The sequence below is a fragment of the Rattus norvegicus genome, chromosome 2 (genome assembly GCF_021556685.1).
Source record: "Rattus norvegicus strain SHRSP/BbbUtx chromosome 2, alternate assembly SHRSP_T2T, whole genome shotgun sequence".
Classification (NCBI taxonomy): Eukaryota; Metazoa; Chordata; class Mammalia; order Rodentia; family Muridae; genus Rattus; species Rattus norvegicus.
The window spans coordinates 171,574,490-171,586,776 of NC_141535.1; the positions used below are offsets into that span (position 1 = coordinate 171,574,490).

The 12,287-nt window shown below is 45.4% G+C and overlaps 1 protein-coding gene across 2 annotated transcripts in view; it reads right to left on the minus strand.

The window, feature by feature from the left end:
* Fhdc1 (FH2 domain containing 1) overlaps positions 1 to 12,287 on the minus strand; it is a 37,925-nt gene that overhangs the window by 15,126 nt on the left and 10,512 nt on the right. For both annotated transcript variants that reach the window (XM_087619544.1, NM_001106437.1), the window contains 2 exon segments: positions 7,814 to 7,875; positions 6,687 to 6,789 (listed from right to left, as the gene is read on the minus strand). In XM_087619544.1, coding sequence (XP_087475670.1) covers positions 6,687 to 6,789; positions 7,814 to 7,875 — 165 coding nt within the window.

The window sequence follows — 12,287 nt, forward strand, 5'->3', positions numbered from 1 at the left end:
GGGTTTTGCTGTTTAACCTAAGCTAACAGCTGGCTTTCGATGTACTCGCCTCAGCCTTCTGGATGGTAGGATTACAGATTCGGGTCATTTTGCCTGGCTTGTTCTCAGCCCTCAACTCCAGTGTTGAGGGCCTGAACATGGGTAGCTGTTCCACTGGAATATGACCCAGCCTGGACTACAATATTGGAGTGAGTGAATACAGGTTGGATCTCCAGTGGGTAGTAAGAAGGATAAAAGCTTCAACTGAACAATAAATGTTAAGATGACTGACAAATATGGGGGTGGATGCTTGCAGCCAACCATTGAACTGCGAACAGGGACCCCAATGGGAGAGTTAGCGAAAGGACTGAAGGAGCTGAAGAGGTTTGCAACCACATTGGAAGAACAACAATATCGACCAACCATAGCTCCCAGGGACTAAACCACCATCCCAAGAGTACAGAGGGATGGACTTATGGCTCCAGCTGCATATGTAGCAGAGGTTGACCTTGTTGGGCATCAGTGGGAGGAGAGGCCCTTGGTCTTGTCAAGGCTTGATGCCCCAGTGTAGGGAATGTCAGGGCAGGGAGGTGGGAGGGGGTGGGTGGGTGGGTAGAGAAGCACCCTCATAGAGGCAGTGGGGGATAGTGGGTTTCTGGAGGGGAAACTGGGAAAGAGAATAACATTTGAAATGTAAATAAAAAAATATATATCCAATAAAAGAAAAATGTCAAAAAATTATTTTAATTGCTTTGGGAAGTTTCTAAATAGTAAAATTTCCATATGGTTTTACAAAATGTCCTCACTACTAATTTTGAGAAATACTAGTCTTCAATATATAAATTATTAAAATTGTGTGTAGATTTAAAAAAAGAAAAAAATTCCCATCCTTGGAGAGCTCACAACCAAGCAAAGAAAGAAATAACAAATAAATGATTAACAAAACACACACACACACAGACACACAGACACACACACACACAGACACACACACACAGACACACACACACACAGACACACACACACACAGACACACACACAGATAGACACACACACAACACACGCACACATAGACACACACAGACACACACAATACACATACAGACACACACACAATACACACACAGACACACAGACACACACACATACACACATACATACACACACAGACAGACACCCAGACACACACACAATACACACCCAGACACACATACACACACACAGACACACACAGACAGACACCCAGACACACACAGACACACAGACACACACACAGACACACAGACACACACATGCACACACAGACACACACACACAGACACACACACACACACACACACACACACACAATGTCTGCCTATAATGTAGCGATGCCGACCAGCAGGTAATAGAAAAAGAAGCCACACAGTTATACTTGGTGGAGCATCACTCGTCTTTAGAGAAGAGTTTGTCATAACAGAGAGGATGGAGCCGGACAGCATTCCCGTAAATGGAGTAAGCCTGCTGCTGACTGACACACAGCGGATACTGGTTGTCCTAAATAGAAGCTAAGAAAGGTCTTGACCATAGGATGGAAATTAGTAAACTCGTCCAGGGAAGGGAGGACATGGACAAAGGCAGCTGGATTTGATCAGCACACGCTGTTACGCATATGACACAGAACCTCATCAATGTACCAGTAATGCACTTAGTCTAAAGAAAAGTCTATGAAAAGACAAGGTAAATAGAGTCAATACAGTTAGAAGATCACATTTCCATAAATTAAGGAGAAAAGATGTTTATACCCCCTATACACACACACACACACACACACACACACTCACCCACATTCGGATGTGTGCAAGCACATGAAAGGTTTACAGAGATTGGAGGGTCTCTGTAGTGCTCGCTTCGGCAGCACATATACTAAAATTGGAGGGTCTCTGTAAACTAAGTGGCAATGTCACCAGTGGTTTTTCTTTCTATTAGCTACTCATTTTAGTTATTTTTACATATCTGCTATGAACAGGTTATTTTTTTTCTTTTTTTTTCGGAGCTGGGGACCGAACCCAGGGCCTTGCGCTTCCTAGGCAAGCGCTCTACCACTGAGCTAAATCCCCAGCCCCTTGAACAGGTTATTTAAAAAAAAAAAGACTAAATGATGCTTTTTGACACACACACATATCCACTTCCTGTAGTAAAGAGGGATACAGTAAAAGGACTGGCAGGCAGAGAGATCCAAAGCTCTCACACTGATCAGACAGAAAAGCCCTGCCTTCTCCACACAGAAACGGGACCGAGCTAAGAGCGAAATCACTTGTAAGGACACCCGTAAGTGTCTTTATGGTGAGCAGCACCTTAGTCCCATTGGTGACAGGCACAGCCCATGCTTACAGCACACTGTTCAGAGGAAGTACTGACCAATTTACAGTCCTCCTTAATCTTAGCGCTGGCTGTTCAACCCAGGGTCGTAATGGAGCGACCCACCCAGCCATATTACTCTCCACAAGGCTCTTCCACTCTCTGTATTATTATTGGCAACATGATTTCAAGCAAGTTCTTTGAAGCAATGGACACTGTTTAGGGCAGAAAACAGCCATGGATAAATCTGCACCTGCCCCACTTGCAGACAGGCACAAAGTGAATTTACCACTTTTTAACCTTGCTACACATATGGACTCTGAACACTTCCGGTTTAGCTCATCCCCAGCTAGTGCCTGCCTGCCTTGTGAGCCGAGACAGCTCTAGGCAGGATTCTGATTCTTCCTAAAGAGCAAAATGAACAGCTCACTATATATGGGCAGGGGCAGAGTGAGGCTGAAACTTTTGGAAGACCCTCTGCTCGATATGTGCAAAGCTTAGGAAAACAGCACCCATTTCAGGCTGAAGCAGGAGAACAGGTCATTGTGAGTAAACGTTAAGTACTTCTACTAAACATGTGCTGAACTGTGACAGAGCAAAGATTAATCTCCTTCACTTATGCAGAAGGCCAAAACTGTTTATAGATCTGAAAGGAAAGGAGATGGAAAACAGAATTTAAATGCTGTGTTCTGCGTGTTAGTTCCCAGGAAGCCTCGTATTCATTAAGAGGGATTATGGTGCCTTCCCAGTGGTGGAGAGGCAGGAGGAGAGGTGAGCAAACTGTAATTATTATGCATTCTCGTCATTATCAGAAATCATACCTTAAACACTGTTAGGCGTAATTTTGCAGGCTGAGCCAAGGGCCTCTCATTATGACCCCTGTTGTGCTCTGTTGTGTGTTATAAAAGCCAGAACATGCTCTTAAGACTCACAAGGCCAAATGGCAGCCTCCTCCCCCAGGCCCATTCTACTCTCACAGCCTCAGAAAGGCCGGGCTTCCTACAAACATGCTACCTACAGAAGAGGCAGAGGCCAAGCAACTAAAAAGCTAGGGAAGTGGGTGTGTTCAGAGACAAAGGGCTGCTTCAGCACTCAGGAAGCCCCAGGTTTCTTCCTCAGTGTGGGAGACCAGAACAGGCAACTCACCCAGCACCTTCCAGCTATGCTCCTAGGACTCTGAGAGAGTCAGTGGAGCAGTGACTGGGCGGTGACCCCGGCCCCTCCTCGTCCTCATCCCTGCACGGGAATCACTGGTAGACAAAAACATACCTCGACCTTTTATCAGGGGCCCAACCCTTCCTCTGTATGGGTTCACTACATACTGGAAGAAAGATGAACAAACAGGCCACATGAAAGATAAGTGGTGAAGAGCAGAGAAATTCCTGATGACAAATTAACCTTGGCTTAGGCTAGAGGAGACGGGCAGGAGCGAGAACGGCTGTTTCCGCTCATATTTGTCAGCATACTGATAAGGTTACAGGAGGGCTCAGATGACACTTGCTCACACCAGTGGCTGTGATAGCAGAGGTGAGGAAAGGCTGCCAGACCACGTGGTGTGAGGCACACAGCTTTCACAACCTTTGCCCTTCCTTCCTCCGAGAAAAGGTAGCAGAGGACAACAGAAAGAACTGCTCAGGGTCAAAGAAATTAGGGTTCAAGTCCACCCCTCTGGTATCACCCAGCAATCCCGAGACACCATCTAACCCGTGAGAGCCGATGCAACTTGCAAATAGGGAGAATCTCCTAATGTTCTCGTGAAAGGCAGATGGAGTAATCATCTTGGTGACTGAGGGACTTTCTGTCAGTCGCTAGGTAAGTGCTGTAAATATAGCAACACCGAATTTCATTTTGTCCCATCTAGTGCCTGGCATAGGAGGTCTTCAGAGGAGTCTAGTCCTTTCCTGTGCTAAAACTAAGAACTGTGTTACATTCCAGCACAATTAAGCATTTGTTCGTGCATTTCCTCCACGCTCTTAAACCTCTCTCACTTGGCCCAGGCTCCTCCGTGTCCTTAGTGTATCCTTTCACCCCCATCATTGACCACTAGGGCTCTTAGAGTCTAGAGAGTACCACAGGCCACAAAGCATTCTTAAGGCAGCTTCTGTTTCCCCTGCAGCCCCTTGGACAACACCGACACTGGTTGTTAGGGGTGGCCAGGCGGGTGTTTCTGCTGAATGTGGAGGGTGTGGTGAGCTGCAGCCAAGAGTCAGTAATGTAAACAGGGCTGTCACATGATTAGACTGAGGGTGACCCTGCACAGAGGTGTGTGTATGCTCTGGCCTGCAGTCAGGGGATACAAAGGCACCTCAGGGGTCTCATCCCAGGCTACTACTTCACAATTAGCTCACTAAGTGGATCTGGGGGACCTGGGAGACCAGGCTAGCTCTTAAGAGCTTCTTCCTCACTTGCCCCACCCCCACCCTTGTACAGTCTCTGTTCCAGTGAAATCCCACAAAACTCAAACAACAGAAAAAGAATCTTTAAACTAGAGGTGTTTTGACAGTTATCTGCTCTTTGGAACAACCCCTCTGTGTTTTCTAATCATCCTTTAACTGGACATGAAAAATACAGGTTAAGAAGGAAATGGTGCCTCCCAGCTCGTCACAAGTCACAGCATGAAGCTGGCAGCCTTCCTCAGGCCTCAGTTTACCACGAGGAGCCTTGTGGGCACCTCCACACACACTGTCAAATTTGATGAGTTCAGTCAGGGCTGAACACTCAGAACAACCCTGAGGAGTCAGGAAAGAGGTCATGCAGGAATACAGTGTCAAACCCTCTCAAATCCAGGGCTGCATGCTAGGGGGCACCCTGAGCTACACCCCTAGCCCAAAGCAAATGATCTCTTTTAAATGCAGATTCATTAGACCCTACTTTCCTAGCAAAGATCCTTTAAACCCCCATTCTTCACACAGAAAAAAAGGAGAAAGGACCACTGGTCTTTAAGACTTTTCAATTACATAAATAAATGCCATTAATGAATCTGGGTTTAAGTAAATTACACTTCATTTGTAAACAAAATCTGGGGGAGAGAGAGTTCCATTATCAGACATATATGAATGTAACTAGAGTCTCCAGTTACCCACTAATATCCACTGTGAACTTAATACCAGTCAACATAAAAGGAAAAATTCTACCCCTCCTGTTATTAGTGGCATTAAAGTCAACTTTAATGATGTCTGGGATGAGGGGTTCATGTGAGGAGTCCACAGGACTTTTGGAAAAGAGGATTTGTGGGAGGCTTACCCTCTTTATTTGGTTTTCTTATAGTACAAGGGATCCACCAGACACTGGAGCATGCTTCGTCACAACCTCTCACTTATAAAATGCCTCTTTTTACTTTTATTTACAGAAATAAAAATCTTATATAAAATTATGCGCTGTTTTATTTCAGTGATTATAAGCATGTGGATATGGGTAATTTCTTCTTGACTCTTTCTTCAGAAATAAGGGTTGGTATTGTCACAACTGTGGACGGCTTTAACAATTCCCAGTCTAGTGCTGAGGCCCAGGGGTTTGGCTCTGTGAGTAAAGGACCTTTCTAGCCTTTAAGTCAGGTGTGTGCGGGCTGAGTCTGAGCCTAGAGGGTTACAAAGCTGCCCTCTGACCTCCAGTGGAGCACTGTGTCAAATCTCTCAACCCCAACACACACAATAATAAGAAATATATTTCATCGTTTTAAATTGCTATTCTCTTGTCTCCTGTGAGGCTCCTAATTACCCACTAACTAACTAATTTGGTCTAAACAAGACTAATACCTTCCTAGCATAGTACTTTCTGTGACCATAGCAACTTCTCCCTTTTAGTCAGTTACACCAACATCCTATGCTAATACTCACTGACATTTATAGTATCTTTATCCAAAACTGCTTTTCTTTTCTTGAAACAAACAAACAAACAAACAAACAAAACCAAAAGAACAAACAAATAAAGTACCCCAAGGTGTAGCTACTATAACCTGGGTTCACTCTAAGCAAAGGTCAAATGTTAAATTGATGGAAAAGAAAACTGTAATTTACTGAGCCCCCGTGTGCCAAGTATGGTGCTGTCTGTATGAGCAGGGATTAGTCATCTTGGGAACCGATGAAGTAAGGGCTATTGTCTTCATTTTACAGGTGAGGAAGCTAAAGTTCGCAGGTGTTCAGAACCTTACCGGAGTTTCTTGGTGACTGCACCGCTCTGTGTGAACAGAGACTCTGAGTCTATAAGCCTGGCTCTTTCTGTAAGACTGTCACCTTTTACTTTGACATGAGACCCTTCTGACCCCAGGAAGGACAGTATCCTCTGCACAGGGCCTCTGACACCCAGTAGAACATATAGCTTCGCACCTCACTCCAAACACCCAAAGCTCAGCGTGCCAAGTTCCTTACCTCTTCCGACTCTGGCAAAAGCTTAAGGATTTCTCGAAGCGTCTCTGATCCGTAATGCTCACTCCTTCCTTGATGGATATCCTCTACGATAGACTGAGGAGACCTTGAAAAGATATGGAATTGCATTGGTTGCCTGCCTTGCCAACAGGGATGCACGCCCATGGAAACTAAATCACATCCCCCTCCCCCACTGCCATCCCCCTCCCTCCCTTCTGCCTGCTCCTTCCCAGTACAGAGGACCTACCAGTGCCACTGAAAACCACCCTAAAGCTCCCTCCTCCAGAAAAAGTCCCCAGGAATCCCGGGGAGGCAGACAGCAGCACCAGCTACTGGGATCTTTAGGGGAGGAGGAGTGAAAACTTTCCCTGATGAGGGGCTCCCGAGGCCTCACGCCGGCCTGAGGCACAATGAACAATGAATGGGTCCTGGGGCCAGTGCCATTTCTTCAGTGGTATAGCCACTGATAAGTTGCCTGTGCTCCTGTACATGACCCCTCAGCTCATGTAAGCAACCATAAAAATTAAATTCGTAGGTGAAAAAAAAAGACATCAAAATAGAATTGGACTTGTTAGCAGGGGCAGCAGGGATAAGAGTATTGAGGGATCAAATTCCCCAAACCCTGTATAAGTGTATCTGAAATCATCAAAAAATTTAACACACACACATATATACACATACATATATACACATAGACACACATGCTCACATACACACAGACACATACGTATACACACATAGACACAGACACACATATACACACACAGCCACACAGAGACACATACACACATGCACACATATACAAATATACACACACACACATACATATACACACACAGCCACACACATACACATACATATACACATACACACAGAAACACATACACATATACACACACATACTTTCTTGATATGCAGGGCTCCAGTGGACACTGCAAGGCCTTTCTTCCTCATTTCAAGATTATGAGCTCACAGCAAAGACAGACACTTGTTAGACCACAGAGTCACACATCTAGGAAGGATGTGGAGGAGTATGGAATGTCCCTAGCTAAGATTGCAATCTGAATTTCAGCTCAGTCACACCTCACAGCATGGCTATAGTTACAATCCCAGACATGCGAACATCTTACTTTTTAAACTGCTTAAGAAATATGCCAATGTTCATACTTCGCTTTGCATCCAAGACGGCAATCTGGAAAAAAACAGATGCATACAACGTTTTGAATCTAAATAAAAACAGTCAGTCCAGGCAGGGTGGCACACACCTTTAATCTCAGTGCTTGGGAGGCAGAGGCAGATGGATCTCTGTGAATTCCGGATCACGTCTGATCTACATAGTGAATTGTAGTATATTATAGCCAGGGCCACACAGAGACACCCTGTCCCAAAATAACAAAATAACTATAAATATGAAATGAAGCAACTTGAGGAAACAAAGTTAAAAACCCTGTCAAAGACTAATTCTGATGCACAAGGGGACAATTTCTAATATGTAGATATGGTAATTAACACAGGTTCCTAATACAGTTTTATGAAAATTTTTATTGTCCTTCCCCAGCAGTAAAAAAGACACACACAGACCTGGGTGTAGAGGGAGGCACACACCTGCCGTCTTAGCCCTTAAAAGACAGAGGGAAGAGAAGCAGTTCAAGGCTAGCCTAAGTTACACAGGGAGTTAGGGACAGCCTGGTCTATGTGACCATAGCCACACTGCCCCTTCCCCAAATTCATTCTTGAGCTGGGTAGTTCAGTGGTAGAGCCCTTATCTACTATGTGCAAGGCCCTGGGTTCCAGTCCCAAAATAATACACAAGATATAGATTTACTATACCAGTATATACATTCAAATAGATAATGTTTTATTTTGATTTAAATTTTTTTCACATACAGCCCATACTTAAAGCCTAAATATTAGCATGGCAGGAACCATGTGAGAGTTGAAGTGGCAGAAAAGGCAACGACTCTGCTGGGGCTGGGGCCCCAGGTCTGATTTACAGACATAACTCACCCATTAGGAGAAAGTAAGAAAGTATCGTAGTCACCTGTGATCTTAACACTCACGAGGTTGAGGCAGGAGGATTATCAGAAGTTCAAGGCCAGTCAGAGACTGTCTCAAAAAAAAAAAAAAAAAAAAAGAAAGAAAGAAAGAAAGAAAGAAAGAAGGAAAAAGAAAGAAAGGATTCTACATTTTGTTTGCTCAGAAGGTTTTAAAAACATTTTTCTTTTGTCAAGAAGTCTTAGATCCATACATTTTCCCTTACACTTTTTTCCTGTCTCTGGGTGAGAAGGTGCTTTATAATAAGTGGTTTTACTGCGTAGATCAGGCTACTAACAAAATCCCAGAGACCCACCTGCTCGGACTAAAGGTGCACACCACCCGGCCTGGCAGTATTAGGCCTCTCTTGATTTAACGGATGCTATATAACTATCCTATTGTACCATCAGAGCCCAGACTGGGCTGTAGCAAGTTATAAATATTCAGAAACAATAAGAAGATGGTGTTAAAATATAGATTAGAACCTCTAGGGGTTTGCCGAGAAGTTATCTTTGCCTCTGGAAGTGAGCATTCAGGATAGGGGAACGGAAGATGACTGAAAGCTACTCCCTTCTTTTCTGTCTGTCTTTCGGTAAAGGGAGGCTAGATGAGGAGAGACCAACGGAAGCCTCATCAAGAACAAAAGGGAATCAGGTTTCAGACCAAATTCTCCATCTCTGGGTCGATTCAACTTTGTAGACAACAACGAGACCGTTAATGTCACTTCCTGGCTGTAAGGTTAAATTTTTACAAGGTGTAGTTGTCTCCTTTTGAAGACTAATCTTAAACCACCTCACTATTTACTAACCTATGGGTTTATTTGATGTTAACACAATCACCTGCCAGCTATAAAGTCAGTTTCCAGGCTGAGGGCACGGTAGGATTCTGTACAGGAATCCTACCCAGGGACCTCAGTTCAAGTTCAGTGTGAAGCAAGAGAAAGAGAGAGGAATAAATAGAGCCTGTGAAACTTAACACTCTAAGGAGAAACACTCCTACTGGAACGGGGGCGGGGGCCCTCAATTTATTAAGACAGAAAGCTGCTCATTAAAACGTGTAAATTAAAAGGCTGCAAGTAGGAACACGCACACTGATACAGTTGTGTCCATGTCTACCTGGAATGGAAACGAGACTGTTGTAGAAATCTCTCATTTAATTGCCACCCCTTGCTGTGTTTAACCCTGGACTGGACTGCAGCATCCTTCCCCCGCCCCACCCCCACCTCCAACTCCACCCTGTTCACCCTTCCACCCTGCGGGGCTCTGAATACTTGGCGTGGGTCCATAGCCACCACTGCTGGAAAGCAAGGGAGAAATTACTCTTATTATCCTTAGTTGACAGATAAGGAAACTGCACCTCAGAAGTGTCATCTTGTGGCTTCCCCCAAAGCTGTGTTGGCACAGAGTGTTAGCCTGGTTCCCTGATTCTTTTCCCCTCTGGTTCCTGTGAGTTTAATACTGGTGGGTCTCCCATGGATTCAGTAAATGTAGCCTCCTCCCACACCAAGGTGGGGAGGTCTCTCCAGAATCCGGGACAGGTCTGTGGAAAGCATCCAATCACAGTCTGGCCAAGGGGAGGGGCATCCCTGGTGTCCTTAGTGTGGGGTACCAGGTGACATCATGTTCTCACCAGATAGACCAGCCTCCAGGAGCCCAACCCCTCCCCCCAAGGGGTAGTCAACATGCTCAAAGTCAAGGGCAGCTCTGGCTTGCAAGAGATGTCCCCACAGCCCAAGCTGTTTCTGAGATTGGTCACAGTCAGCCAGTCCCTAGAAAGGCCTGGGCTGGTCATGACTGATCAGCTTACCAAGAAAACAAAAGGCCAGCACTTCACCCAAACAAGGAACAAGAGAGGAAAGATAGCATTTCAGGACGGCACCTGCTCTCTGGCACCCTCAACTCTACCTGGTGACTGACTCTGCTGTCTTATCAAACGGGATTCTCAGAACAGCTATAAAGGCATTTGTTAAAGCCCTTCAAGAGGGTTATCGCTGCCCATGTAAGGAGCTTATCTCACTTCCCAAACTCTGGCTGCCGCAGAGCCAGTGTCTTGGGTGCAAAGCCCTTTAGGACTGGCCCGTGCTGTGCTGGAACCGCACACACACAGTGGCACTTGATTAAAGTCCCAGGGCTGTAAAAGCTAAGTCAGAGAAGACAAAGTACCAAATCCAGGATGTGTCAGCCCAGCCTCGACCAGCTCCGTGCCACCTGTACTAGGTCTCCCCTTATCCCCATTCTCTCTATAGGGGAAGAGTGCAGGGTCTGGCACACCATTCAAGGCAAGAGCCCGACTACTGTGCTAACCCACCAGCCCAGTTCTTACACCATCTTCCTCAGCATCCGTCTGATACAAAGCTTGCCTCCCGTATCCTTCACAGAAGGAGAAACTTGTTTCAACTGTACGGAGAAGCTATTGGGACCAATTTTGGGTGTACAGCTTGGTGGCATTATGTGTATCCACATGACACCATGATGCCATCCAGCTCCAAAGTGTTGACACTTGCAAGACCGAAGTCCTGAATCCATTAAACCGTAGTTACTATGCCCCACCCTAGCCAATGGCCCTGGCTGGTACTTTCTATCTCCGTGAGATTTCCATCCTCTTTTTCTACTTTTTAAGCTGTGCGTGTGTGTGAATGTGTGTGTGAGTGTGTGTGTGTGTGTGTGTGTGTGTGTGTGTGTAGTCTGTGTGTGTGTCTATGTGCACTGGTATGCACATGTGTAGACCTGAAAACGACTGTCTGAGTCATCTGTAAGAACACCGTTCACCTCCTTTGAGACACAATCTGTCACTGGCCTAGAAGTCACCAGTTGGGCTAGACTAACAAGCCCATGAGTCCAGGGATCCAACTGTCTCCGCCTCCCCATTGTTAGGACTACAAGCATGTGCCACCACACTCTGCATCTTCATGTGGGTCCTGGGGATTGAACCCAGGTCCTCGTGCTTTTGAGGCAAGCGCTTTATTGACTAACCTATCTCTCCAGGCCTTTAGGTCCCTCTTATAGGCAGAGTTAGGATTCCCCCTGCATGGTGGACTTACTTCATTTAGCATGTTTTCAAGGTGGAAGGAATAAACCTTTAATTGACTATGTTTCCTTGCTGGTGTGTTTTGGGTTTTGTGGTTTGGGGTTTTGACTTCCTGGTGCTGGTGTTGAATGCTGGCCTTAGTGTTGCTAAGTAAGCTCTCTACTGTTGAGCCAAATCTCAATCCTATAAACCCCTTTCACTTCGCTGTGTCAAAGGGGGCCTCCTTACATATGTGGGTCACCTGAACCAGCGGCTCTTTTCACCCCATTTAAAACTTGAAAAGCATAAACAATTTTAAATCTCCAGCTTTTCAGTGCAGGCCTCATGCCACTTTGGTGTCTGACGGTTTTCCGTCGTTATAGCTTTGGCTGACTATCTACCGGAACCCCTTACTTTATGAGGGAGAAAAAAGAAAGAAAGAAGGAAACCTGAAGAATATACATTGTTTTAATCCACACACTCTCTAGTTCTACAGTACTGGCTTGTGAGCACGTCCCAGAGTCTCAGGATATAATGGGAATGTAATCATGATTACAGAATGAC